The 24,863-nt window shown below is 37.8% G+C and overlaps 1 protein-coding gene across 1 annotated transcript in view; it reads left to right on the plus strand.

Annotated features, from left to right (window-relative positions):
• Nucleotides 1-23,957, plus strand: part of LOC107093401 (glycine receptor subunit alpha-4-like) — a 79,804-nt gene extending 55,847 nt beyond the window's left edge. Inside the window, exons 4-8 of the mRNA XM_015388439.1 lie at nucleotides 2,308-2,390; nucleotides 11,614-11,751; nucleotides 14,172-14,386; nucleotides 15,954-16,103; nucleotides 22,910-23,957. Of these exons, the coding sequence (XP_015243925.1) occupies nucleotides 2,308-2,390; nucleotides 11,614-11,751; nucleotides 14,172-14,386; nucleotides 15,954-16,103; nucleotides 22,910-23,200 (877 nt within the window). The 3' untranslated portion in view covers nucleotides 23,201-23,957. The remainder of the gene's footprint in view (nucleotides 1-2,307; nucleotides 2,391-11,613; nucleotides 11,752-14,171; nucleotides 14,387-15,953; nucleotides 16,104-22,909) is intronic.
• The last annotated feature ends 906 nt before the right edge of the window (nucleotides 23,958-24,863 follow it).

The following is a 24,863-nucleotide window of genomic DNA, read 5'->3' on the forward strand; positions in this document are numbered from 1 at the left end:
GAAGGTCTCCTTGATGGGCTGACGAGATCCAGGTGTGCAGGAGGGCTCCAGCCCAGGAGACCCACAGCGCACTCTGCTGGAGAAAGGTGGTACTTCTCCAGATCCCAACAGATTGAAACTGTATTGACACTTGGACACCTCTTGTTCATCAATGAAGAGTGGCTGTTAAAATACTTCTTTCATATCAGGAAGACACAGACAGTCCTGCTCTGTACTTTTACTACAGTTGCATGGACACAAATGAGGGTTATAAAGGCCTGATCAGGTCGAACATTTTTCCTGTTAACATGTCAGACTGAAGATTCTAAATAGATTCGGTCCGATCAGAAAGAACTTTTATTCCAAAAGAGAGAGGTGGTTGTTGCCGATTAGCATTCCGATTGGCGTCTTTTTAAACACCTATTTGCATCTTCGGAGTAAAATAACCTCAAATAATTTGGAGTAAAAAAACTTTATAGTCTTTGGAGTAAAACACACTGGGAAAAATCGAAATCTAGATAAGTCATTTTTTCTCAAAATAAGTGCGTTTTTTCTTGAATTGAGGAGGTAAGAGAGACACTTTGCCAATGGAACGAGACAATTTACATTTAAAATAAGAAAAAAAAAACTATTTCATTGTCTTATTTCAAGTGTATTTTATCTAATTACCTTATTTTAAGAGTAAAAATTCTCATTCCATTGGCAAATCATCTTATCAACATACTCAAATCAAGGGTAAATACACTTAATTTAAGACATTTTGACTTTTTTCTAGATCCTTTTTGCAGTGCAGTCTCATCACTGTGCATGTGTGGAACTCATTCCTAAACTTCATGTACTTGTTGCCCGTCCTTGATGAGGAGATAGCACTAAATGTGAGGATTTAACCTTCAAGTAAATCTATTAAATCTCATTTATAGCTCTAATAACGTAAAAACATTTTTTCACAAATTTGAAACCACATTTAGCCTAGATGCGTATTTACAGTTTAGAAGCCCATTCATCTTCTGCTGCTTATCCTTCACAGATGGCTGGTGGCTATCTCCAGCAGTCTATTGGCAAAAGGTGGGGTACATTCTGGATAGGTGGCCAGTCCTTTGCAGGGCAACATAGAGACATACAGCCATGCACACAGTTTGTCGTGTTTTTTGTTTGTTCTTTTTTGGGGTGGTGCCAGAGTACCCAGAGCGGACCCAGGCTAAAGAACATGCCAACTCCATGCAAAAGACTGTAGGTCGTGAATCAATCCTAGGACCTTCATGCTGCAAGGCAACAGTGCTACTAACTGCTCCACAAAGCAGCCCCATTTAGAAGTCCAGATGGATTTCTAACTCAAAATGCTTCCAAGGTTTTGAATGTTCATTCTTCTTTTGCTAATTCAAAGTTAACTTCAAACATACTGAATCTACTATGGGTGATGTTTGTTGCTCACCCCTCAGGTTAGCTTAATTCATTTATAGATAAAAGGTTTCTTAAACCTGCATCATTATCTCTAAATGTGTTGATTCTGTCATCCGTGGTTATTGCAGCTAGAGTAATGTCACCCAAATCAGACATTTGTCTCCCAGGTTGAAAAGAACTAAGCTTAAAATAAATAAATCCATCTATTTGAATACGGATAAAACCTTAGTACTCAGCCTCTCTTAGATCTGCAATATATTTCCAATACACCGAGGTACTGGTCTGTCACATAAATGCTTTGCTTCCTAGTTGCGTTTGGTAATTAGGAATCAAATCAACCTGAAATATATGACAGTATTTAAGCAGTGTGAGTAAATTCAATCAGTGAGGTATGTGTAGCTTGTTCTTCCTCAGGAAATGATATTGTGTCATCATAACACATTATCAGATGGGTGTAAGTGTGTTTGTTTCTGGAGGCTCTTGTCTCGCCTCTGGGCAATGCATTACAGCGGGTAATTACACAGCTTTCCCTCAGACATACTCCTAAATAGCTTTCTCTGTCTTTCCTCCCTGAGAATCCTTGAAGCCATAAAGCTTTAACAGCACAACAAATGAAGTTAGGATGCTGCTGCCAATTACTTCTCATTTACTGTGGTGCAAAGAGTGATCAAATGGTAACACAAGATGTTTTCCAATCTTCTGTCTTTGAGTGATGTTTACATTTTGTCCCTTATTTATTAAGGCTCTATAGACATTTGCATTCTGTTGTAAACAAACATGAGTTTTTGTTTTTTTTATAAAATTGAATGTTATTTCAAGTTGTCACCCTAATATTTATCTTTATTTCTACAATACTTTCCCTGAGCTTAAGGCCATGTGATATTCCCTATGGAACCTATTCTTTCCTCCAATCTGTTTCTCTATCAGGTTGACTCTAACCCTGTCCTGCCCTATGGACTTGAAGAATTTCCCAATGGACATTCAGACCTGCACCATGCAGCTTGAAAGCTGTGAGTTTTCCTTTCTTCCTTTTACTTTTTCTTTAATATTTCCTTTTTTCAATCCTTTGATGTTCTGAGCTTTCTAAAAAAAAATGCCTTATTCCAGGGAACACTCTCTCTGTCTGACCCTCATATTTGTTCAGGTATAGTTTGCTTGAATTAATGGTTCTAAAAAAAACTCGATCTCTAGAATAAAATCGTTCATTACTATTTAGACTTTTTGTTAAAAATAGGTTATCTGTGCCAAAAGTCTTAAATAAATGTTCAATTAAAGTATATGATTTCGTTTGTGCCAAATTGTGTAATTACTTGGAGAAAATTTGTGATGTGCAAGTTCTGGTATTCAAATCATTAGAATAAAGGACAAGTAAAACTAAGTAAAGTACTCATACTCATACTTGAAGTGTCCCACTTCAGAACTGGATCATGGGGGCAGCAGTCTCAGGCAAGATTCCCAGTCTTCCCTCTCCGTAGACACTTCCTACAGCTCTGCTGGGGGAAGCCCGAGGCTGAACCAGGCCAGCCGACAGGCATAGTCCCTCCAGTCATCCTCTTGACATTCTGCCGGGTGGATGTGCCTAGAACACCTCCCGAGGGAGGCGTTCAGGGGGCATCCAAAAAGATGGCTGAGCCACCTCCGCTCACTCCTTTCGATGTGGAGCAGCTCTAGTCCAAGGTTCTCCCGAATGATTGAGCTCCTCACCCTATCTCTGAGGAAGTGCCCAGTCACCCTGCAGCGAAAATGTAATTTCAGCCACTTGCATTTGGGTTCTTATTCTTTCAGTCATGATCCAGGTTTCATGACTATAGGTGAGGGTAGGAATGTAGCCCGACCAATAAATTGAGAGCTTTGCCTTTTCACTAAGCTGGCTCTTCACAGCGACAGACCAGTGCAGCACCTCCTTTTTAGCAGCAGCGGCACCAATCCATCTATCAATCTTCCACTCCATTCTCCCCTCACTTATGAACAGGGCCCCAAGATACTTGAGCTCATCCATTTGAGGCAGGAACTCTCCCCCAAACCGGACAGGGGGAAGCCACCTTTTTCAGGTTGAAAACAATGGCTTTAGACTTGGAGGAGCAGATTCTCATGATGACCACTTCACGCTCGGCTGGAATCCTCCTCCGTGCATGCTGTAAGTCTAGGCAGGAGGGAGCCAGCAGAACCAGGTCCTCCGCGAAAAGCAGATACTCGATCCACTGGTGGCTGCACCTAGAAATCCTGTTGAAAAAGGCTATGAACTGGACCAGTGACAGAGTGTAGCCCTGCAATAGTCCAACATGCACTGGGAACATGTCCAAAAATGCTGGCAATGTGGACCAGACCCCTGCTCCACTACTGAGACTTGATAGCCCCTAGTAAAGTAAATGGTAGTGGTAACTGAGTGGCTGGTTGGCTGGTCGGTGGAGCGAAGTGGGGTCCGATCAGCACGGATGGTGAGAGCAGTGGTCCTGCACAGTTGGACAAACCAGAGGAGAGCCGGGAGGGGTCCTCAGCCCGGCTTGGTAACAGCAAGGGCGCCTCGGAGTGGGATCCTAGTAGGAAGCGGAGGTAAACTTGTCTTGGGGCAACAGAGCACGAAGCGACGCTTGGAGAGGGATCCAAGGAATGAGGCAACCTGAGATAGACAGGAAAGAAAAATTGCGAATAGTCACATAAGCTCTCAGAAGACAGTGGCCAACTCAGGCATACCACACTAGATTAACACTCTGCCGTCCTCCAGCTGTCAGATCACCGCTTAAATGCTCCCAAGTAATGCTGCCAAACAAGCTGCAGGTGTGCAAATTCAAAGTATTTAAATGAGTGCTCTAAAAAGGATTAATAGTACTATATACTTACTAAGTTGCCTGAGCTGGGAAATTACTGCAGAAAACTATAGCTACTTTGTTAAACTGCTTTAATCAACAGTTATTAACAGATGGAATGGTTAAAAAAAAACAGTTAAACAAAAAAGGAAATAGATTAGTGATGGTTTGATAATCTTTTCTGTACCTTTCTTTACACTTTTAAATCTTGAACATGCAATAACATCTATATATTAAACTTTTTAAAAGGTTACAGGAGAAAAAAAAGAATAAATGATATTTGCTCTTTTCAGTCTCCTCTTACCTTTAGTGAGATAAGAGCTGCCCTTATGAAACCAATTTCCAGGATATAAATAATAAAACTTTAATTCAGTGTCCCTTTTATTATATGTGACTCACTGCAATGCCCTGAGGTTATCTAGTTCTTTATCAAAGGAGATCTAAGCTTAGCAAAGGGTGAAATGGACAAAGAATCTATGTCATAAAATAATCTCTGCAGAAGGATGTTCAGCAAATAAATAAGAAAAGTTGGTCTTGTATCTTTTAGCTGATCTAATAACAATTTGTATTGGTGTTCATGGAACTAATCTCAGAGTTTCCAAAGAACAACACAGTTTATTTCTGAAAATGTACTCAAGGACAAACCTTTGGTAACAACTTTTAACTAAACATTTGACATTTAATTGTCAGAACAGTCATTCTGAACAGCTGTGTAGCATTGTGGATTTCCAAGATCCCTTTTCACCTTTAAGTTATACTTCCATCCATTATCTGACACGTTTGTCCCTGGCGCTGGTGCCTATCTCCAGCTGTCTACGGGCGAGAGGCAGGGTCCACCCTGGGCAGGTCGCCAGTCCATCGCAGGGCAACACAGAGACAAACAGGACAAATAACCATTCACGCACACACTCAAACCTAAGGAGAATTCAGACAAGTCAATTAACCTAACATTCATGTTTTTGGACTGTGAGAGGAAGCCAGAGTACCCAGAGAGAACCCACACGTGCTCAGGGAGAACATGCAAACTCCATGCAGACAGACCCCGGACCGGGACCTCCTTGCTGCAAGGCAGCCGTGCTACCCACTGCACCACTGAGCAGCCTTATATTATATTTATAACTATTTTTTTTTTATTTTTGGAGCTGTGAAAATTTAACATGTCATGTTTATATTTTATTTCCTGCAGAATAAAGCTCTGGCAATAAGATATATCCAAATAAAAGTTTGTTTAATTTATTTAAACGTAAAAAAATAAATAAAAAATTGGTGTTGAAAAAGGAGCAGTTAGATTAAGAGTTAAATCAGGGCAGATTCCAATAATCAGGAAGGTAAATGAGTGAGTTCTGTTTAAGAAAGAACAAAGTTTTGGGTGAAGGAGATCCTGGTGGCTTGTAGAGGCAGGTGCTGCAGCAAGGATTAATGTTTTAGAGAGAATTTCTATAAGGTGAAGCAGATAAAGATATAAGCTCTTGACAGACAGTATAAGATGCTGGAAAGCAGACAGACAAGTGATGACTTTAGATACTGGTTCTGTATTGGACAAATGTGGATTGATTTTCAGGAGCTGGCTGTAATAGTGAAGATATTCATCCTTGTTTGCTATAGAAAACTGTCAAAAGCTTTCACCTGCTAGGCATAGAAGACAAAGGAATTGAACTCTAAAAAGAGGTTAGCAGATGGATGTGAAAAATAACTCAAAAATAGTGTCAATGAGGGTATACCTGGGCTCAATTTAAGGATTTTTATCAGGTAAGTTCTGTTTGTGTTAAAAGTATGACATCCTTAAAGTATGTAAAGAAGATTCAAAACTCAAATAACCAATAAGCATTCCTTGTTTGGGCAGGGAACTTTGCAAGGTCCTGTATGGCCACCCTTCTTATTAGAAATCTGTTCTGTTCGATTCTAAAGTTGAGAATAGCCTTCTCTCCATCAACCTTTGAAAAATCACCAAATGCCATTCTGACCTGAGGCCACTCTGACAGCAAAGATTCCTCATCATTTATCGGTCAACAGAGACATATGTCAATTCTGAAAGATTTAATTGGCAAGGAACTGGACCTCCATATGAGCAGCTTCCTGGTTCCAGCTTAGTTAGCTGGTAATATAAACTTTTCTTTGGGTCTGTACCCCATTCCATTCCTTTTTCATTTCTTCTTTGTAGTTGTTTGTAACAGTGCATTTGCTTTTTAAGGAGATTTTGAGAGCTAAATATATTTTAGAGCACTGGAAAACTGAGTAGTTTACTATCTTTATAAAATTCAAGAGGTAGGAGCTTCTCATTCAAACACATTGGCATGTAAATACTATGATTACTTATTTCAGGGTAAAATAACCATTGCTATGTCTAAAGTGCAATGATGTATTATTTATTGCTTTTTTTTTAATCTTAAACAATATAAAAAGCAGCAAAGGTCAAATATCTCAATTTAAACATCTTAATGAGTGATTCTGAAATAGAAAAGCTATATATAAGCATAGAAATAAATGTACAAATAGAAACCATTTACTATACTATCCTTTAAAAAGAATCGCTTTGTCACGTTTTGGTTGTGGTTTAGAGCAGTGTTTTCCATCCTGGTCCTCAAGGCACCCTGCTCTGCATGTTTTGGATGTTTCTGAGGTTCAGCAAACCTGATTCAGATGATTGCAGTTCAGCAAAGCCTGATAATCTGCTATCAATTGATAACAGGTGTGTGAAAGCTGGGAAACATCTAAAACATGCAGGGCAGTGTGCCTTGAGGACCAGGATTGAAAAACACTGGTTTAGAGGACCCAAATGCAAAGGCAGAGTGACTGGGGTGATTTCTTGTAGTTTTAATGATGAAAGCAGTTCACAAAGGCAGGAATCCAAAAATCCAACTATAAATGTAACACAGACCAGAACCATGGAGACATCAAGTGAAACCAGGCACAAGGAGCCAGGGAGAGACGAGGTGAGAAGCAACGACAGGACCAGCAACAACAAGGAACCAACAAGGAGTGACAGCAGAGGGAGAGTATATGTAGCTGACTGAGACAATGGCAGGGCCAACGAGCTAACAAGGAGCAGGTGTAAGAGGAGACAACGAGGTAGCCAAGGGGAAAGGAACACACACAAGAGGGCAACAGAGGAAAACAACAGAAAAACCTGGGAACTAACATAAATCTAGAAACTATAACAAAATAGGAATTGAACTAATAAAACTAGGAAACATGGAGCAAAGTAAATAAAAGAACCAAAACCATGACACGCTTAAGTTCTGCTATTTTGGAACAAAATATATTTGGCTCGAATGCTGGATCAAATATTTAAATGATTAAAGTAGACTGGTCTGTTTAAAGTTAAAGTTATAACTTATGTTGTACTTTGATTTTCTACTGGGAAATTATTAGGATAGGAATGTTGTTTGCCTACACGATACATATGACTCAAATATCCAGATTTAAATTTGGGTACGAGTCACATAATTATATGTGCATACTTTATAATGAGGAAAGAATATGAATCAGTCAGCTTCCCCAAATGAGCATCCTATTTCTAAACCTTCTTCAGTTTAAATTAATCTTTGACATTTGATAATAAAATCAATTTCCTTTTTCCCTCTGAAACACAAATAGGTTTCTAGTTTTTCCTGGACTTAATTATAGTTTTATGCATTAGCATTTAAGTTTTTTTCATGAGATATATATCTTCAATAGATACTATGTAGATTTGAAATGTTTTGTTGCCTATATGTGTTGTTCCTTTGGTTTTTTGGTTAATTCAGAGAAAAAAGTAATTATTATTCTATATTTGAATTTTATTAGTATTGATTCAAAGCTCTCATCAAATTTTAAGTTTTTAACTAAGGCAGATTTTTAGTAACACAACAAATCTGCTGAGTACACTGAGATCTGCTTGTTCTTTTTTTAAGGAGAACAGTAGCTACCTGACGAGGAAATGTTTACCCTTTAAATTTATTTGAATAGATTTATGAACTTTAAAAGTATTTTATGCAGCTAATCTAATACAATTAAAGCAAAATATAAGATATTTTTCCTCCAACAGTTTTTTAAAAGACAGTGTTCTGAACCTAAAGGTATTTATGTATATATTTGTGTGTGTTTGTGTGTTTGGTTTGAGTTACAGTATCACTTTCCTCTGCCATTAGAAGAGAGGTAATCATTTCTGATTAAAGGCCCAGTGAGGATACTTGGCCTTGTGTTGACAAGTGCTAATATACCACCCAAGGGTGCAATAACCTTGGCTGGGGCCTAATATCGAGAGGACATTATAGGTTTTACTGTCACTACTGAAAATGTGCCTACACCATCTGTTCAGAAAAATAAGTAAGGATGGAGCGAAAAACTAGGAGTTATTATCAAGGTTTAAATGAGTCAAGGCCAGTGTTCAGTCTGGCCTTTCATCCACTGGCTTTAAAAAGATATATAAAAGGCTCCAAGCATGGGATTTTTCCTTATTTTGAAACATCAAAGCTCCATATTGCAGCGTATAAGATGTTCTCCTGCCTTGAGTCGTTAGCGTGCAATAACCGCAAATCTACTTTGCAACTTCAATGGCTGATGAAAAGAATGGAAGAGAGGAAGATAGAGACGGTGACTGCGAAGTGTTTCACTTGATCAATTGCTTTTGAACATTAGAAAGTAGATGACTCGGACTAATGGTCATTACCCAATAATTTTTCCCTATTCCATACATTCTGGCTCATGAATTTATTGTCGTCCTCTGTGTGGGTCATTAGAGGTTAGTAAACCTCACAGTTTTAATTGGCAGTAGCAAAAGCAAACCATTTAATTGTTTTCAGAGGCACTTGTATTCTTGGTTGTTGTGGGAGGATGTATGAATGACAGTTCCTCTCAAGAACAAAATAAGTGTGTTTTTGTGGAAGTCTTTCACAGCATTGGGTGTAGTATCTTGAATAATTGATGCTTTTGCATCTTAGGACCTAAAGGTACCCACTAGATATTGGTATTCTTCAGATGCTTAAGGCAGCCTGTGTTGTTTATGCTGCATATGTGTTAGCTGTAACTGAAATTAGTTATAAAAAAGTGTACAACCTTAAAAGAGGCCTATCAAGATTTACTGTGCCTTTTTTCAATTAAGCAAACTGTAGTTTTTTGTTCTTTAGCAAGTGCTCTTTGAAAATACCTAAGAAGACAAATGTTTACAGTTTACTTAGAATAATAGAGTTTTGGGATGGCTGAACCAAAAGCAAGACATAAACCTGTAAACATGCTTCATCATCATCAAACATCAAAGATTTGGAGCTCATCTGCAGAGATGAATTGTCTAAATACCAAAGGAACAACAGAAAAGGCTGGTGTGCAAACACAAAAAAAGGTTTGAATACTACCTGTCTTCCTGAATACTGTCGTGGAAAAAAGTATTCAACTATTCACCCTAGTTAAATACACAGAGATCGATGGATTTCACTCAGTCGGCACATTTATTCATATCTTTGCAAAGAGAGAACAGTCATCATACAGCCCTTATGGCACAGCATTCTGCCCTGTTCTGCATGAGCAGTGTTCATCCCCCATTACTTACAACAATGGAATAGTAGTCAGAGTCAAAACAAATTACAGACACTTTGGTTAAACAGTAACATGTTATGAATAAACCTTGAGAAAGAATCTGGTTTGTTGTGGGAAGAAGCAACGTCTGGTAATAAACACCATCCTGCAGAGAATGGTGTGGCCTTCAAGATGAAACAGACTGAGTTAAAACTTTTATAGTGAGTAAAAGGGATAAATTAATATATAATAGAAGAGAAATAAAAATACCAATTTCATCTTTCTTTTTTTTTTTTTTTTGCAGATTTTTTAAAAGGGTATACATAATTTTAAATTTACATTAAATACATTTGCACTGATAAAAACATCTTACACAAACTTAATGAAATAACGGCTGATAAAGCATTGTGTTATTTATCTTTTTGGGTGTATAACCTCGTCTTCTATCCATCAGGAGCTGGATTAAGCCCTAAGATAAAAAAACGTTCCTCTCTGAAAGACATCTACTAGGGAAAAACAGCATTGTAGGGATAGCTGGATGGTGTTGCATCAGTAGAGCTCATTCTGATTTCCTTTCCCATTTAGTCTATTTTTCACTCCAGGGACCATTTCCAGGTACCAAGGTTTGTTGTTTTGGGGCCATCATTACCTTTCTGTGTTTACAGATCATTTACCTGGGTAAAAAAAAATTAAAAAGGTAGAAAATTACCCCAGAAAAAAGAAGCACTGAAAGGGAGGTGGAGCTTTCTCATTTGATGTTTGAATGGAATTTTATGGAGAGAACATGAACCATTTCAAATTGACAGTTTTATGGTTAAAATTAACAGAAAACAATAGCCTTGGAGGCTACAATCAAAGTTTCAAACAGCAGAAACATTGAAAGAATGCCAGCCAAGGTGAACTTTCAAGGTACTGCTACCTAATGTTTTAGGTCTATATTTCTCTTAAAACACAAAGATTCAATATTTTTCTGGATGTTTTTTTTTCTATAAATAAATGCAGTTGTTCCATGATATTACTTTAAACCAGTGTTTCTTGATTTTGATCACTGCCTTGCATGTGTTAGATATTTCTATGTTGCAGCACACCTGATTTAAATAACTGTATTACCTCTTAAGCAGCAATCAATTGCTGCAGATGCTTTCCAATCATCCATTCATATAAATCAGGTGTTTGGCAGAAAAAGAGAAACCTAGAACATTCAGGACAGTGGCTGAGAACCACGGGATTTAGCCCAAGGAGTAGCATTCATGACGACAATGAACTGGAACCCAGAAGCTAGATTTGGACAATTATATCACACAATATTTAATATTTTGCCATTTATAACTTGTTTATCCCAGCATTTCACTTTGTAGCATTTTTCCAATTAATAAAAAGAACAACATCTGCTGTATTTTATACTTATTTAATCAAGTATCAGCAAAGCTGTTAATAGAGATCGGGAAAAACATTCAGCAGCTGATTAAAACAAAATTCTTGGAAGTAGAGATAAAGAGGTGTTTATCACAGATGGCAATATCTACGTTTAATACAGCCAGGAGCTGTATCTGACTTAAAGGTCAAAATCATTGAGAAATGTTTGATTTGAAATGTTAGACCTACAATTTTAGGGGATTTTCAGCTGAATTTTTATGTCTTTGAAAATCCTATGATTCTCAAAAATATAATGCATTGCAGTAAAACTCCTTGCCTGCTTTTGTTTTCCTTCATTATCTGCCGAGTTGTGTCTGGTTCAAACAAAAAGATACAAGAATGTATGAATTTAGGACATTAATGAAAATAAAACTACAACTACTGAATAAAGGTCAGCTATGTTATTTTAGATGGTTAAAAACCTGATTTATTTCGTTCCATATAAAGACTGAAAGGTTTAAGTCAGTCCGACACCTTTCCTTAACACATTCCTCTGTTCTTTGTTCCCCTTTCACAGTTGGTTACACAATGAATGACCTGATCTTTGAGTGGCTGTCTGACAACCCCGTTCAAGTGGCTGATGATCTCACACTCCCACAGTTTGTGCTGAAAGAAGAAAAGGACTTGGGTTACTGCACTAAGCACTACAACACAGGTGCATCATAAACTCCAGTTGGATTACCTAAAAGAAAGCAATGACCCTACAGAAGCCAGCATATATTGTGCACTTAATCTAATACCTTCCACAGTCATATAGTTACATTGATCTTAGAAGATTATTCAGGGCAACTTTGTGGTTATTTGGCAATCAATTCACACTCCTTAAACATTTTCACTATATGGATAACAAAAACAAAGATTCAGTTAAACAAGGTCACACAGTCAGTTTGACCAAAGCTTTCCATCTAAGGAAAAGCAGCTGATGGCATAGTTTCATTGTCTCTTCAGTAGTCCATCACTGTGCGCATGCATGTAGCGACAGTGGAGAAGAAAACTCCTTTTTAATGGGAAAAAACCTCCAGCAGAACCAGTCTCAGAGTGAGCGGCCATATGTGAAGGCCTGACTGGGGTTCACCGAAACAGAAGCAGATCTACTGGTTTTTAGTTTTTTGACCCACATGCAGATTTACACGTTGAACCAGTAAATTTTTATGTTTTATTTACATTAAGCAAAAAGAATCTGGAAGCAGCGAGGACTGCAAGAAGTCAATTGAACTTCCTGGTTGGTCTGAGGGGAGACAGCATGCTGATTAGGAAGGGTTTGATTGATGACAGCTGATGACTGATTGATTTGGTTAATTAGGAGATGGAGTGGTTGGATGGTTTTGTAGGGGTTTAATTTAGCTGACCTTGCAGACTGAAAACCTACAAAGGTTTAGGACACCGGCAGCCCAAACTGCTCAAAGAGCCATATTGGACCAAAAAAAACAAAAAATAAATCTTTCTGGAGCCACAAAAATATAAAAGTCTTATATATGCCTCGTATGGCAATATGGGCTCTAAGTGTATTATCCCACTATAGAAAAGGACTATGTGGGCTTAAATATATAATAAGCAGTCATGATTACATGTTTATCCTTGAGCAAATATCACATAGCAGCACGAGGTGAGGGAGGAGCAGTGAACGTTCTCACCGCGCGCTGCTTCACTGCCCTTCATCGCGCGGTTTAAGTTTTTGTTTCATTGATGTAACTATAGAAGCACGATAAAGGAATCTTTCTATGGTGAACGTGTTTCTGTTAGGAGGAGTTGATTGAGTCATGAGGAACCAAGCAGAAACTGACATCCATCAGAGCAGAGCTCTCTAACTCTGAAATCCCACATCCTCCGTCACCATCATTCCTTGGTGTGATTTATATTTTTAGGATTTGGGGGGAAAAAAAGGAAGAAAGCTCACATTCCTGTATGTATAGCTCTACCTGTTTGACCTGTGGACGGATCTGTGGACGGTTTTCTATCCTTGCAACCAAACTAGCAGCAGTAGTGGAGTTTGGAGAAGCAATCCACTTCTTAAATCTATCTTTGCTCTCCTCTCCTCCTCTGCAGATTTAGCTTTCCTTCCTTGGAAATGCCTTTCCAAATTGACAACCTTTCATTCCAAAGCAAAAATGCAGGCAATCCTTCCGCATTGATGATGAAAGCAAATGAGTCGCTCGATTATTTGAATCCTCTTTTATCATCAGCTATTTTCCTTTTTTCCCTTTGGGATCCATGGTCCGAGACATACCCACCCCTTATTTTGCCTGGCACCGCGCCACGCTGGTTACAAGTTGTAACTACAGATCTCTAATGCTATTGGCAAATTATTGTTGAAATTTATTAATTATACAAATGTTAACAGAGTTGGACAACATAATTTATTTTTGTTTGACCTCCTGCAAAACGCATTAAATCAAACGGAAAAAAAAATTTAATTTTCATAAATTTTTGAGAAAGCTCTAAAAGGTTGCCGACCCCTGGTTTAGGAAAACGTGAGTGAGAGCATAGCTATATTGTATAGAAATGTCGTCCTGGAGAGCAGGCAGGCACGTGATGAAGACTCAGAACTGCTGCACACAGGTGAGACCTTTTCAAGAAGATCGGAGAGGAATTGAGGTTCAATGGTTGTCTGGGACAATAACAAAATCCACATTTGATTTAAAAGGAACATTAGATTTAGTTTTTATTAGTTTCAGTTATAGTTTTATTGTTTTATAAAATAGCACTTACTTACAACATAAATTGCCTGTTAAAGGTAAGCCAAAGAGGTCATGATTAAAATTAGCCACAAATCGAACATGTAGAAAAGTGGACTCTTTATGTGGGATGTTTGGCATATAGTTAATACTCCACATTCACCATTAAAAAGACGATAGCAGCAATAGTATTCTGTGGGGATGCTTCTCTTTATCAGGGTAGAGAAGCAGTTTGTACTTGAAAACCATGAATCATTTTTCCCACAATTCACTCGTCAGTCAGAAAATCCCTTTAAAATGTCTGATATCTGATTGTGACATCAAGAATCTGAAAGAATTCAGGGATTAATGAACATCCTTGCAGGTTTTGAGTTAATTATCACATGCACTGTTCCTGCAGGTAAATTCACCTGCATCGAGGTGAAGTTTCATCTAGAAAGGCAGATGGGTTACTACTTGATCCAGATGTACATCCCTTCACTCCTCATCGTTATCCTGTCCTGGGTGTCCTTTTGGATAAACATGGATGCTGCACCGGCCAGAGTTGGTCTGGGTATCACCACTGTGTTGACAATGACCACACAAAGCTCCGGGTCTAGAGCTTCACTGCCAAAGGTAAATCTGCTAATTGGCTATATTTTATGTTGGTTTATAGTTGGAATGCTTACAAAGTAGCAAGACAAACTAAATTGTAATCATAGTAATCTTTTAAAAAGCAGCATGCTTCCGCTGCAGTAGTTTGAGATTTGAGCAAAGCATGAGCAAGGGGAAATGGTGACACATGATTGACAATAAAAAAAAGTTGATATTTTAACACCCTACATATGCCTAGTATTCAATGTTCCACAAATTGGACAACTAACTATGAAGCAGTTGTTGGTTGAAACTTGTTTTTTCACCCACATTATTTACGTCAGTGGACTGATTCCCACTGTTTGGTTCAAATTATGGAAAGTTTAAAAAAATGAAAGAGAGTTGCCATTGCAAAAGGTGAGTTTAAAACTGGGTTGGGCCAGTGTGAAATGTGATTCTCCAAGAGCTTTTTTTTTCTCCTACTCCAAGAGCTTTTAAGAAGTTTGTTGAAGTTATTTTTCAATTTCATATGGAGGCTATAGTGATGTAAAACACTGTACTTCACAGAAGACAGGCATACCTGCACATGTCCAACATTGTTCTTTATAAGCATCCAAGTTGTCCCACATTTGTTTTTTGAGGTCTGGTCACCATAGATCCATTCTATATTTTATGCATTTCTTTTTAATGCAGAAAACCTAAAATTTTCTCATTGACTAAGCCTTTTAAGTTTCTTCTTCAAGAAACTTCAGTCTGCGGGGTTTCAGACCAGTAGTAATTCCTTATGATGCAGTAGTTGATACGAAACTTAGACAGTTACCTGTTGTCCATTTTTAAAAAAATACCTAAATGCATGTGTTTCCATGACAACAGAGAAGAAATGCAGAAGCATCTCACAGTGAAGGTGTGCAACAAGACAGTCTTGGAGGAGCTAGATTTTTTCCCTCCACAGATTATCTGCCTCATGTTAATGTCAGGACAAGTTTAGCTAACATGTAAAACATACTTTTTCTTACTGCACCTTTAAAACAGATACATGCTTTATCTTTTTGTCCTGATATTTTTTTGATGAGACCTGAAACAGTTCAATGGGGTGGGGACAGATGTTTAATTGTATCTACATACAAGTTACAAAAGTGTATTTGTGGGCATCATTCAGAGAAAAACAACGGGCATGCTTAGTTAAAATGATTTAGTCATAATTTTGCATGATTTAGGATCTATTAGGCATGACTGTGGTGGATCATAATAGATGTATAATTTCCTTTATCTCTGTTCTAGTCCGTACTTTTTTAACAACCGGAAATTGGTGCCTAATTAAGTTAAGTCTCAGTGCAATGCTCGAGTATCACTGATGTGCTGTGGCATGTCTTCTTTCATGAATGACACAGCTGGAGCACTCCCCAAGTCTTGGCCGTGACCTGTCTGGTCGCTATGTGTCAGCTGCCCACAACCCACTTACTCATTTAAATTCTAGGTCATGCAAGACATGAAAGTTGTTCCAACCCAGAGCTGAAAGAAAAAAAAATGGGTGAATGGTGACCGATCCACAGTTTTCCCTCAGCCATACTAATTGTCTTTTGATCACTGTGGTGTTTTCTGTTCTCAGGTATCATATGTGAAGGCTATTGACATATGGATGGCAGTGTGTCTACTGTTTGTGTTTGCTGCCTTGCTAGAGTATGCAGCAGTCAACTTTGTCTCGAGGCAACACAAGGAATTCATCAGGCTGAGGAAAAAGCAGCGGCAGCAGAGAATAGTAAGTGTAAATTGAGCAGAAATTCAGACAGCTAAAGGCTGTCTCCAGGAAGTGAAACATTCAAACTACTACATGCTACAGCTGATTCCTAAAATGTAGGCACACAGTAAATCACACACATGCACATGTACATCTCCTTGCAGGCTCCTATAATGTTGACTTATGTGTCTTGTTATTGTGACATGCTGTATATTTTCGACCTGACAACATCAACACGCTACAGTTATCTGTCATATTACATGAGAAAAATCTGTTCATCCCAGTGCAGCTCATTTCCATGGTGGGCACTGACCTGTGAGGAGCTTTATTTATGTCACACCATTTGATACAGAGAAACAAGTGTCCATGATTCTTAGGTATATGAGAGCCAGTAGCCCTGATGACCAACTTCATGCACTGAAAATATATTCTTAAATCGATTACGATAACACCTTCTTAAACCTCAATAAAATTTTACAAATACACTGATCAGTTAGAGTCAATTTAAAGAAGACAATCACCCTTTTTTTTTGTAATGCTTTGATATGTTTGTTCCAAGAAGCTGTACTTAGTGAACAACCAGAAATATGAAGTTAATACATTTAGACAATTTGTTCTGCTTTATTCCTTTTGGCTTTCATTCTCTATTATCGTGGATTTGGAAATCTTAGGCCACCTTCCTCTAAATCTTAGTTAGGATGTTAACCATAACTGGTTTGTTTTTATCTGCCAAATTAGAAAAAGCTTGTTTTAAAGGAGACTTCTCCCTTAGCCATATTATGTGGTATTCTCTCTACTCCCATAGTAAAAACAAAAATGGTTTTGATTAGATGATTATGGCTGTTATCAAATTTGGCTGAATTTGCTAACAGCAGGTCAGCATTTTACAGAAAACAGAAATTACCCTCAAATATCCAATCAGTGCATCCTTACTTTACATTTATGGTGTGCACTCAGCAATTACTTGTATTGTTTCCCTCATCTTCTCTACTTTTTCTGCAGCAACTATGTTATTTTGGGTCTTGTTTATCTTTTATCATATTAGCTTCTGGAAATATAACAAAATATGACTTATAATCCTATTAATAATACATGTGACCTTACACATAACCAAAAAGAACTCTTGTAGAATTAATTCATGCTTTAAATGTTGATGAAACAGAAGTTTGCAGTTGTAGATGTTGTTTGTATTGTATGTTTCTATTTACGGTACGTTTGCTTTGATTATAGAATCATTTTGTACATGATACCCCTGTTAAACTAGATAAATTTTTCTAAATAAAGGTTATAGAAAGTCTTTTTATAGACAAGCCATCTTGACAAACCCATGGCTTAGAGTGGGCAGTCACAGACCTGCACTGTATAAATGTAGAGGGGTCACTGGGCAGAATGCCCTCCTCCATCGATACATGGGGGAGAGTATAATAGCCTTTTAGGGAAAAGGATGTTGCATGTCCACTTCAGTAGCACAATTACTCCCTCAGAGATGTTTGGGGTCAAACTATCTATCTGAGATGTATCGACACATGACCCGACTATTTACACTGGAGCAAAGTTGTGAATTAAGTAGAGAGTAAAGTCCCAATCAAACAAAGGGTTATTTAATGCATTGGCCTTTATTCTTTAGATAGAAAAGGAAAATAAATGTATTCCCCAAACCAGAAGCCTGAATTGAGTAATAAAATCAAAGGTTAAATCAAAGCAGTAACTTTTTCCCTTGTTATTTTTATATTTTCCTTTTGGATGGAGGCGATTGGCAGTCTGGCTGCAAGCGTTGAGTCTTTGCGGAAAGCCAATGACACTCCTGGTAACAACTCAGCCTGCAGGAATCTGAGTCAGCATTGCAGCGCCTGTGCAAGGGTAAAAACAAAACAAAAAAAAGGAATGAAGCCTATGTCAACCCTGACCTTCCAACCCAATTTCTGTCTGTGCCTGCAGCCACCCAAATTGATTGTGTTGGGAAAGTTCACCTCAAACGTGAATTTATACTGTCATCTTTCTCAGAGCCAAACCCAGATCCTTTTTTTTATAAACCTTCTGTTTCTCACCTTCTGCTCCTGTATGCCAGTACTATCCCAACTACAAACCTCCTTCCTTTAATCCTCTTAAACATGTATTCTCTTAAAATGTTTCAAAGTTGTTCTTGTTTTCTTTCTTCTTCTTCCTTTAAAGCTGTTGTGACGTTAACTGAGTTAGTCTTATTCAATTTGATTTTTATTAATAAAGATACGTTAGAAGTTATTATGTAAGTAAAAGCCGAGCTTGGTTCTGACGACCGTTTACACATCACACTATCTCGGTTCCTCGACTCCTCGCCTCCTAGTGACGATTTGTGGTATTACTGCCAGTATTGAAGGAGGAATTCAAGCAGTTGGTGGCGGTAATGCACCAAAAGTTGTTTGTCAACCGCCATAAAACACAAGAAGAAGAAGACGAAGAAGGAGGGAATCAAGCAAATCAAAATGTTGCGTGCAGATTTCGATTGTTGTTTATAGTTGTTGTTCTTCTTCTGTTTTGTGTTGGTTGGCAAGGAACTTCCGGAGGGGCATTACCGCCAACTGCTGGAATGGAGTGTGAATCGGGATGTGCAGCCAGACGGAGATGACGCGTTCTTCTCATGCGCTCTTGTTATCAGAGAACCGAACCAGGGAAAACCGAGCCGAGCCCACCTCTGGAACTGGTCTGCAGTTATCTCAGTCCGGTTGTGTCTAGCTCGGTTCAGTTCAGTTTGCTTTCCATTTACACACGATAAGTTATCTCAGTTACTGAGCTCGGACCGGTCTCGGCGCGGTTTTTCAAGGGTAGTGTAAATGGGGTAATAAAATAAATGGGGTAAAAAACATGGGGTCTGTCAAAAATCACTACGACGGTAAAAACAAGTGTCAGCCAAAAATCATTAAACGAGGAGCTTTAAATTGTAGTTGTCCTTAATCTAACACAATACATAACATTTTGTTAAAACCCCACAGCTAAATAAAATCCACTATGTTCTGTGTGGCTCATCCCTTATTCTGGCTTTAATGTCATAAGGTTCCTCCTGCAGGAGGCCTTTGGCTTATTTTTCCTATTCTGGCAAACTCCTCCTATAAAAAGAGTGTTTGTAAATACCATCCCAAAAAAAGTAAAAACACTAATTAAAAGGCTAAAAGTTGTTTTCAGTGTTGTGCATTCCATAAAAACATGGAACACAATTTCAGACAGACCGCAGAAAGGATGCTAAAAAGGAGTTTGTGGCGATGGCACCGTGTACCATTCTCCATTGTAGATTACCAGGTCTTTTTTTGACTGGGGGCTTGTATAAAGTCCTCCACTGACATGCTTTTTTTTTTAAGTTTTTCTGTCCAGATGCAGACTGGCCGGTCCTGAAGATGTCTTTGGTTAATTGCTTTTGTGCAGCTGTGGTAAAGGGATTTTAGGTCCATATTCGATAAAACTGTTTTCTGTGGATCCTGGCAGTGATTTTAGTGAAGGCCGATGTAATCCAATCTTTTTTTTTTGCCTAACATTGCATCGATATCTGATCTATAATCTTTTTGCTGCTGTAAACACCAGAATTTTCCCATTGTGGGACAATAAAGGGATTTTCTATTCTCTTTTGTTATAATTGTGGATCGAGACATCTCTAGTTTTAATTCAAAATTAAGTTATACTCCTTAAATCATAACATAAACATAGTTGTATTTTAGTTGTTTGGTAGACTGAAACATTGCTGTTTTTTTGAACAAGCGCTTAGGAAACAGAGCAGAGATTAATAACAGTTATTACCCTTGAAGAACCATAGACCCTAGCGCATGACATACTGTCTTATTAAAACAAGAGTAGGAGAAATAATTAAGTAGTGCTAGGGGAGGAACTATACCCTATACCTTTACTGTGTGGTGCAATTTGTCATTTGGACAGCATATAGTAACTATAAAGTATTTCAAAACCAGCCTGCTGTGATACAGGCAATGTTAAAGGGAAATTACATTAACAGACTTAAACTTTGGAGCTCCATATAAAGATAGCTGGGGTCAATTACAGGGTATGTGTCTTAGAGACAGGATGTATATAGAGCACACAGTTTGGATGCACATCAGTAGAATAGCATTCGATGGGAGCTTTTAAGGTCTATGTTTCAAGATTGTCTGGAATTTGGCAGCTGTCAGTGTTGGTGAGGGTGAAACAAAGTAAGAGGTAAAAAAATTGGATGAGAGCTTTCAAAGGCCTTCACACTGACTGCTAATCGTCCAATTTAGATCACACATCTTCACTTCCTCCTGTTAAAGCGAATCTCTGCAAGTGTCAGAGAGGCTTTCATGATTAATCTGTATGTCTATAAATATTAGCTTCAAAGGGCAGAGACAATCTCTTATTCAATGTAAAAATAAACTGTGCCTTTTTTAAAGTAGTATAGAGCAAAAAGTTACCATTACTGCTACTACTATCTCGCTCTTGCATTGCTGAGATCAGGCATAAGAAGATTTAAAATCTACACAGGGTATTTTTGTAGACAGAAATTTTGAATATTGCATTTATAGTTAGAATTTTAGAGCTAATTCTGCTCCCATTCTGTTTGTTGATTTTAAGGTTTCCTCCATTACGTTCAGAAATAAGGTAAAATAACTTAATTTCAATTCAGTCTGTATAATAGACAAATATAAACAAATATAATAAAATAGATAATAAACATGCTGAAAGTAGAAAACATCACTGAGTATGAGATTTGACCTATAACTGAATGCAATGTAAGATTTGATGTGCAAAAAAAAGCAAAAAAACAGGAGTTGTTCCCATCCCCTGTCACCAAATACACTGAGGGCAGAATTATTAGTATTACGACCACATCATCCTTTTCATACATGTTGTCCTACTCCAAGCTGTATAGGCTTGAAAGCCTAGTAAAGTAAATCAGGTGGTGTGCATCTCTGTTATGAGAAGGGGTGTGGCCTAATGACATCGACGCCCTACACACGGTGTGCTTAATTATTAGGCAACTTCCATTCCTTTGGCAAAATGGGTCAGAAAAGAGATTTGACAGATCCTGAAAAGTCAAAAATTGTCCAATGTCTTTCAGAGGGGTGCAGCAGTTTAGAAATGGCCAAGCTTTTGAAGCGGTTCAATCAAGCGGTTCATGGCAAATAGCCAACAGGGGCGCAAGAAGCATGCTGAAAAAAGAAGATGCAAAATAACTCCCCATTAATTGAGAAGGATCAAGCGTAATTCTGTCAGGAAGCCATCAGCCACCAGTTGTGCCATATTTCAGAGCTGCAACATGTCTAGAGTGCCGAGAAGCACAAGGTGCTCAATACTCAGGGACTTTGCCAAGGAAAGGAAAGCTGAAAAAATGCCACATTTGAACAAGACAAAACGTCAAGATTGGGCCAAGAAATATCTAAAGACTGATTTCTCCACTGATTTTATTGCCTAATAATTCTGCACAGTAATATTTACCTGTGCACACAGACATTCTCATAAAATGGCCAACTTCAAAACACATCAACTTCCAAAAAATATTAAACTTTGATGTTAAGGAGTCTTTTGGGTTGATTGAGAACACAATTGTGTCCCAATGATAAAAAGAATCCTCAAGAATACAATGCCTATGCCTAATAATTCTGCACACAGTGTACTTGCTGGATTGTAGATAATGATGTGAAGCATGAGTTCAATCATTTCAACCTCAAAAGAATAACGCTTCACCAGTTTGCTTGGAAATTGGGTTATGGTGTATTGTATTTTAATATGATCTAATTAGAATGTGTGTAGTTGAATAAAAATTTCTTTAAAAGTTTTGCATTGAATTGAGGTAATACTTAGTCTTGTTTATGAATTGATCCCGTTGGTCAAGTGTAATCATCAGAACAGATGGACCCAGAATTGAAACTAGACCACTAGTGTGAAAACTTAACACAGTTTATTGAAATTAAACTGCTGCAGGTAGTGTCAGCGACTAGGGCAGGAACCTCTGGAAATGGAGACAGAAGATTAGTGACCAGCTTAGCTTTACAAAGTACATCAATCACAAACCTAAGGGTCACTAACCTTCTCTTAACCCTAAGTCTGGGAAGAACCAATGAGTTAGGTTTGTGGCGGTCGAACGTGGGGCTGAGGTTGCTGATTACTGGTCAGGAAGTTTTAGAGAATAACTCCAGCTGAGTTACAATGTTCCGTGGTCAGGCACCAAACCAGCATCAGTACTGAGATCTTGACATCAAATGAATAGCATAAGATAAAATCGATTGCAACTTGATACTATCTCAATTTGATTCAGTTGAACAGAGGTGCAGCGGTAATACATGCCAACTGTTCAAGTTCAGAACAAAAGAAAATGCTCAACAAATTTTTATCCTACATTTGCAACTCATTTAAATCCCAGTCAGTGTATCGTTTCATCTTTTCTAAGGAGACTTAAAGATGGCCTTTAGTTAAGGGACATGCCTGTATACCAGACATGAGTTTTTCAACTCAGCATACCAAATGCTTGGAAGGATTGGCATTACAGGAGAACTAGATCTGTTTTTCAATAAATTTCATTAATAATTGTTTGAACACAATGGGGGAATTCAACTTTCAGCTCAAAATGGTCAGATGGTCATTGTGTTAGAAATTGTCCTTTCGTTTTGTTTAGCATTTAAGAAACATCATTTTTTATTCTTAAAATCTACCTTTCAAGTTTGTTTTTTTTTTTTTTTTTTTTTAAAAATGAATTCCCAGTGTTTTTACTGGTGCTATTTTGAGCAACTTGACCTCAGATACATCTGGAAAATCCCCTTGTAATCAGTTCTAAGTAATATGGAAATCAAAACACAAAAACAATCTTTTTTTTCTTGTGTTTGCTCCCACAGGAGGAGGAACTAATGAGGGAGAGCCGAGGGTTTTACTTCCGTGGTTATGGACTTGGTCACTGCCTACAAGCCAAAGACGGGACTGGTGTGGAAGGGCCCACGGTTTTCTCCCCTCTTCCCCCAGTTACTTTGTATGACGGAGAAGTTCTTCACAAGCGTTTTGTTGACCGAGCTAAACGGATCGACACAATATCTAGAGCTGTCTTTCCCTTGAGCTTTCTCATATTTAACATCTTCTACTGGATTACCTATAAAGTGCTGCGACACGAGGACATCCATGCAAACTTGTAAAACGCTTTCTGCTGGCATTATGTTGATGTTTTTCTCAGAACCAAAACTGCCTGTTTGACCCATTACAGTGAGTAAAAATACACACACAAAAAAATCTGAATTTTAAGAAGCAATACTGCTTCTCAAAGCCAGAATAAGAAATGAGAACAAAGTTGTGCTCAGGTGCGCCTTAAGGATCATTGACGCAAAGAAGAAGAGTATGTTTAGCTCAGTGACTTCTCATCAGTATCACTGGCCACCTCCTTGTATGTTTGTTTATTAGAGTCGCTTGGATAATGACAAATCAAAATGGTGCCAACAGCTGCAAATGATGGATTAAGAAATTAGAAAAGTTGATCCTGGCTGAATGAAACATACTGACTTGAATTTTGACACCACTCAGCTTTAAATGAATGTTTTTGACAAATAAAAAGTTAAAGGAACATTTTTATAACTTTAGATTAATACATTGGTATATGGGTGATGGGGACTTTGATATTTATGAATATTCAGTAAGTGATGATTGATATCATTTTAATTATGTGATTAATAGATTATATCTGTATGTATGTCTAGCAGTGTATTAAAATGTATATAAGCCAAGCTGTTCAACTCCACAAAGCACAAATATGTATTTACTTTGTCAACTTTAAATAAATTGTTATTCTGCCAGGAAACAATACAGGAGTTTTCTTCTCTTTAATCAAAGTATTAAGGTGAATACTTAAAAAAGTGTGCATTAGAAACTCAAGTCACATATACAGACGGTGTGACGCACAATTACTTTCCCATTTCAGCTCACTAATAGCTCCCATCAGCTCGACAATCCCAAGAGGGAACGTAGTTTAAAGAAACAGTGGAAATGAAATGGTAAAATAGAAATCTTACAGATTAAAGTAAGCAACTAGTTCAAATCAGTGGCTCAAAATCTTTCATGTAACTCACCACTCTTTGTGTGAGATTGATGGGAGCTGCCTGTTTGTTTCCTGGTGTCGGTGGGGGACTTTGTAGGTGTGGAAATCCAGGGATGAGGTGGGGGGAGTAGGGAAGAAGGACCAATGGGTTTTTTAATGGGAAATCAGAAGGCTGTTTTATCAACTAATGAGTTTGAAAGGCGCTTGGTGTTCCACAGCTAATGACCATGAATTGAGAGAGGCAGCTGGAGCTGTCTGTCCTTTTCTCAGCATCCTAATCAACTTCTTGTGGAGGGTGTGTTTAAATGTCACTCCAAACATATGTGTGACCTCATACCTTATTTTACATTTTAATAAAATCCCTTATTCTGCTAGTACAATTTTAAACTAAGTCTCCTATAATTTTGTTGGAACATTATTATGTGCTGGATCAACACAAATTAGCACATTGTAGTGAAAAGGAAATTACATGTGGTTTCTACTAAAATGATCTAACATTAAATACGTAGAGGCTAGTTTAGTTTGGCTTAGTTGAATAATAAATGTAGATCCCCATAAAACTGCAGCTATTATTCCTTGGGTCCAAAAAAATGGACATTAATAAAACAGAAAATAATATAAATTATTACAAACAGAGCGAATGCAAATAAATGATTAAATTCCCTTTCCACAGAGTTAAAAAAGTCCATCATAATATGCTTCCTAATAAAGTAAAAACTGTTAATTAAGAAAACACCATAAATAAGCTGATTATAGTAATAACTACTGTA

The sequence above is a fragment of the Cyprinodon variegatus genome, unplaced genomic scaffold (assembly GCF_000732505.1).
Source record: "Cyprinodon variegatus isolate N-32 unplaced genomic scaffold, C_variegatus-1.0 Scaffold19, whole genome shotgun sequence".
Taxonomy (NCBI): domain Eukaryota; kingdom Metazoa; phylum Chordata; class Actinopteri; order Cyprinodontiformes; family Cyprinodontidae; genus Cyprinodon; species Cyprinodon variegatus.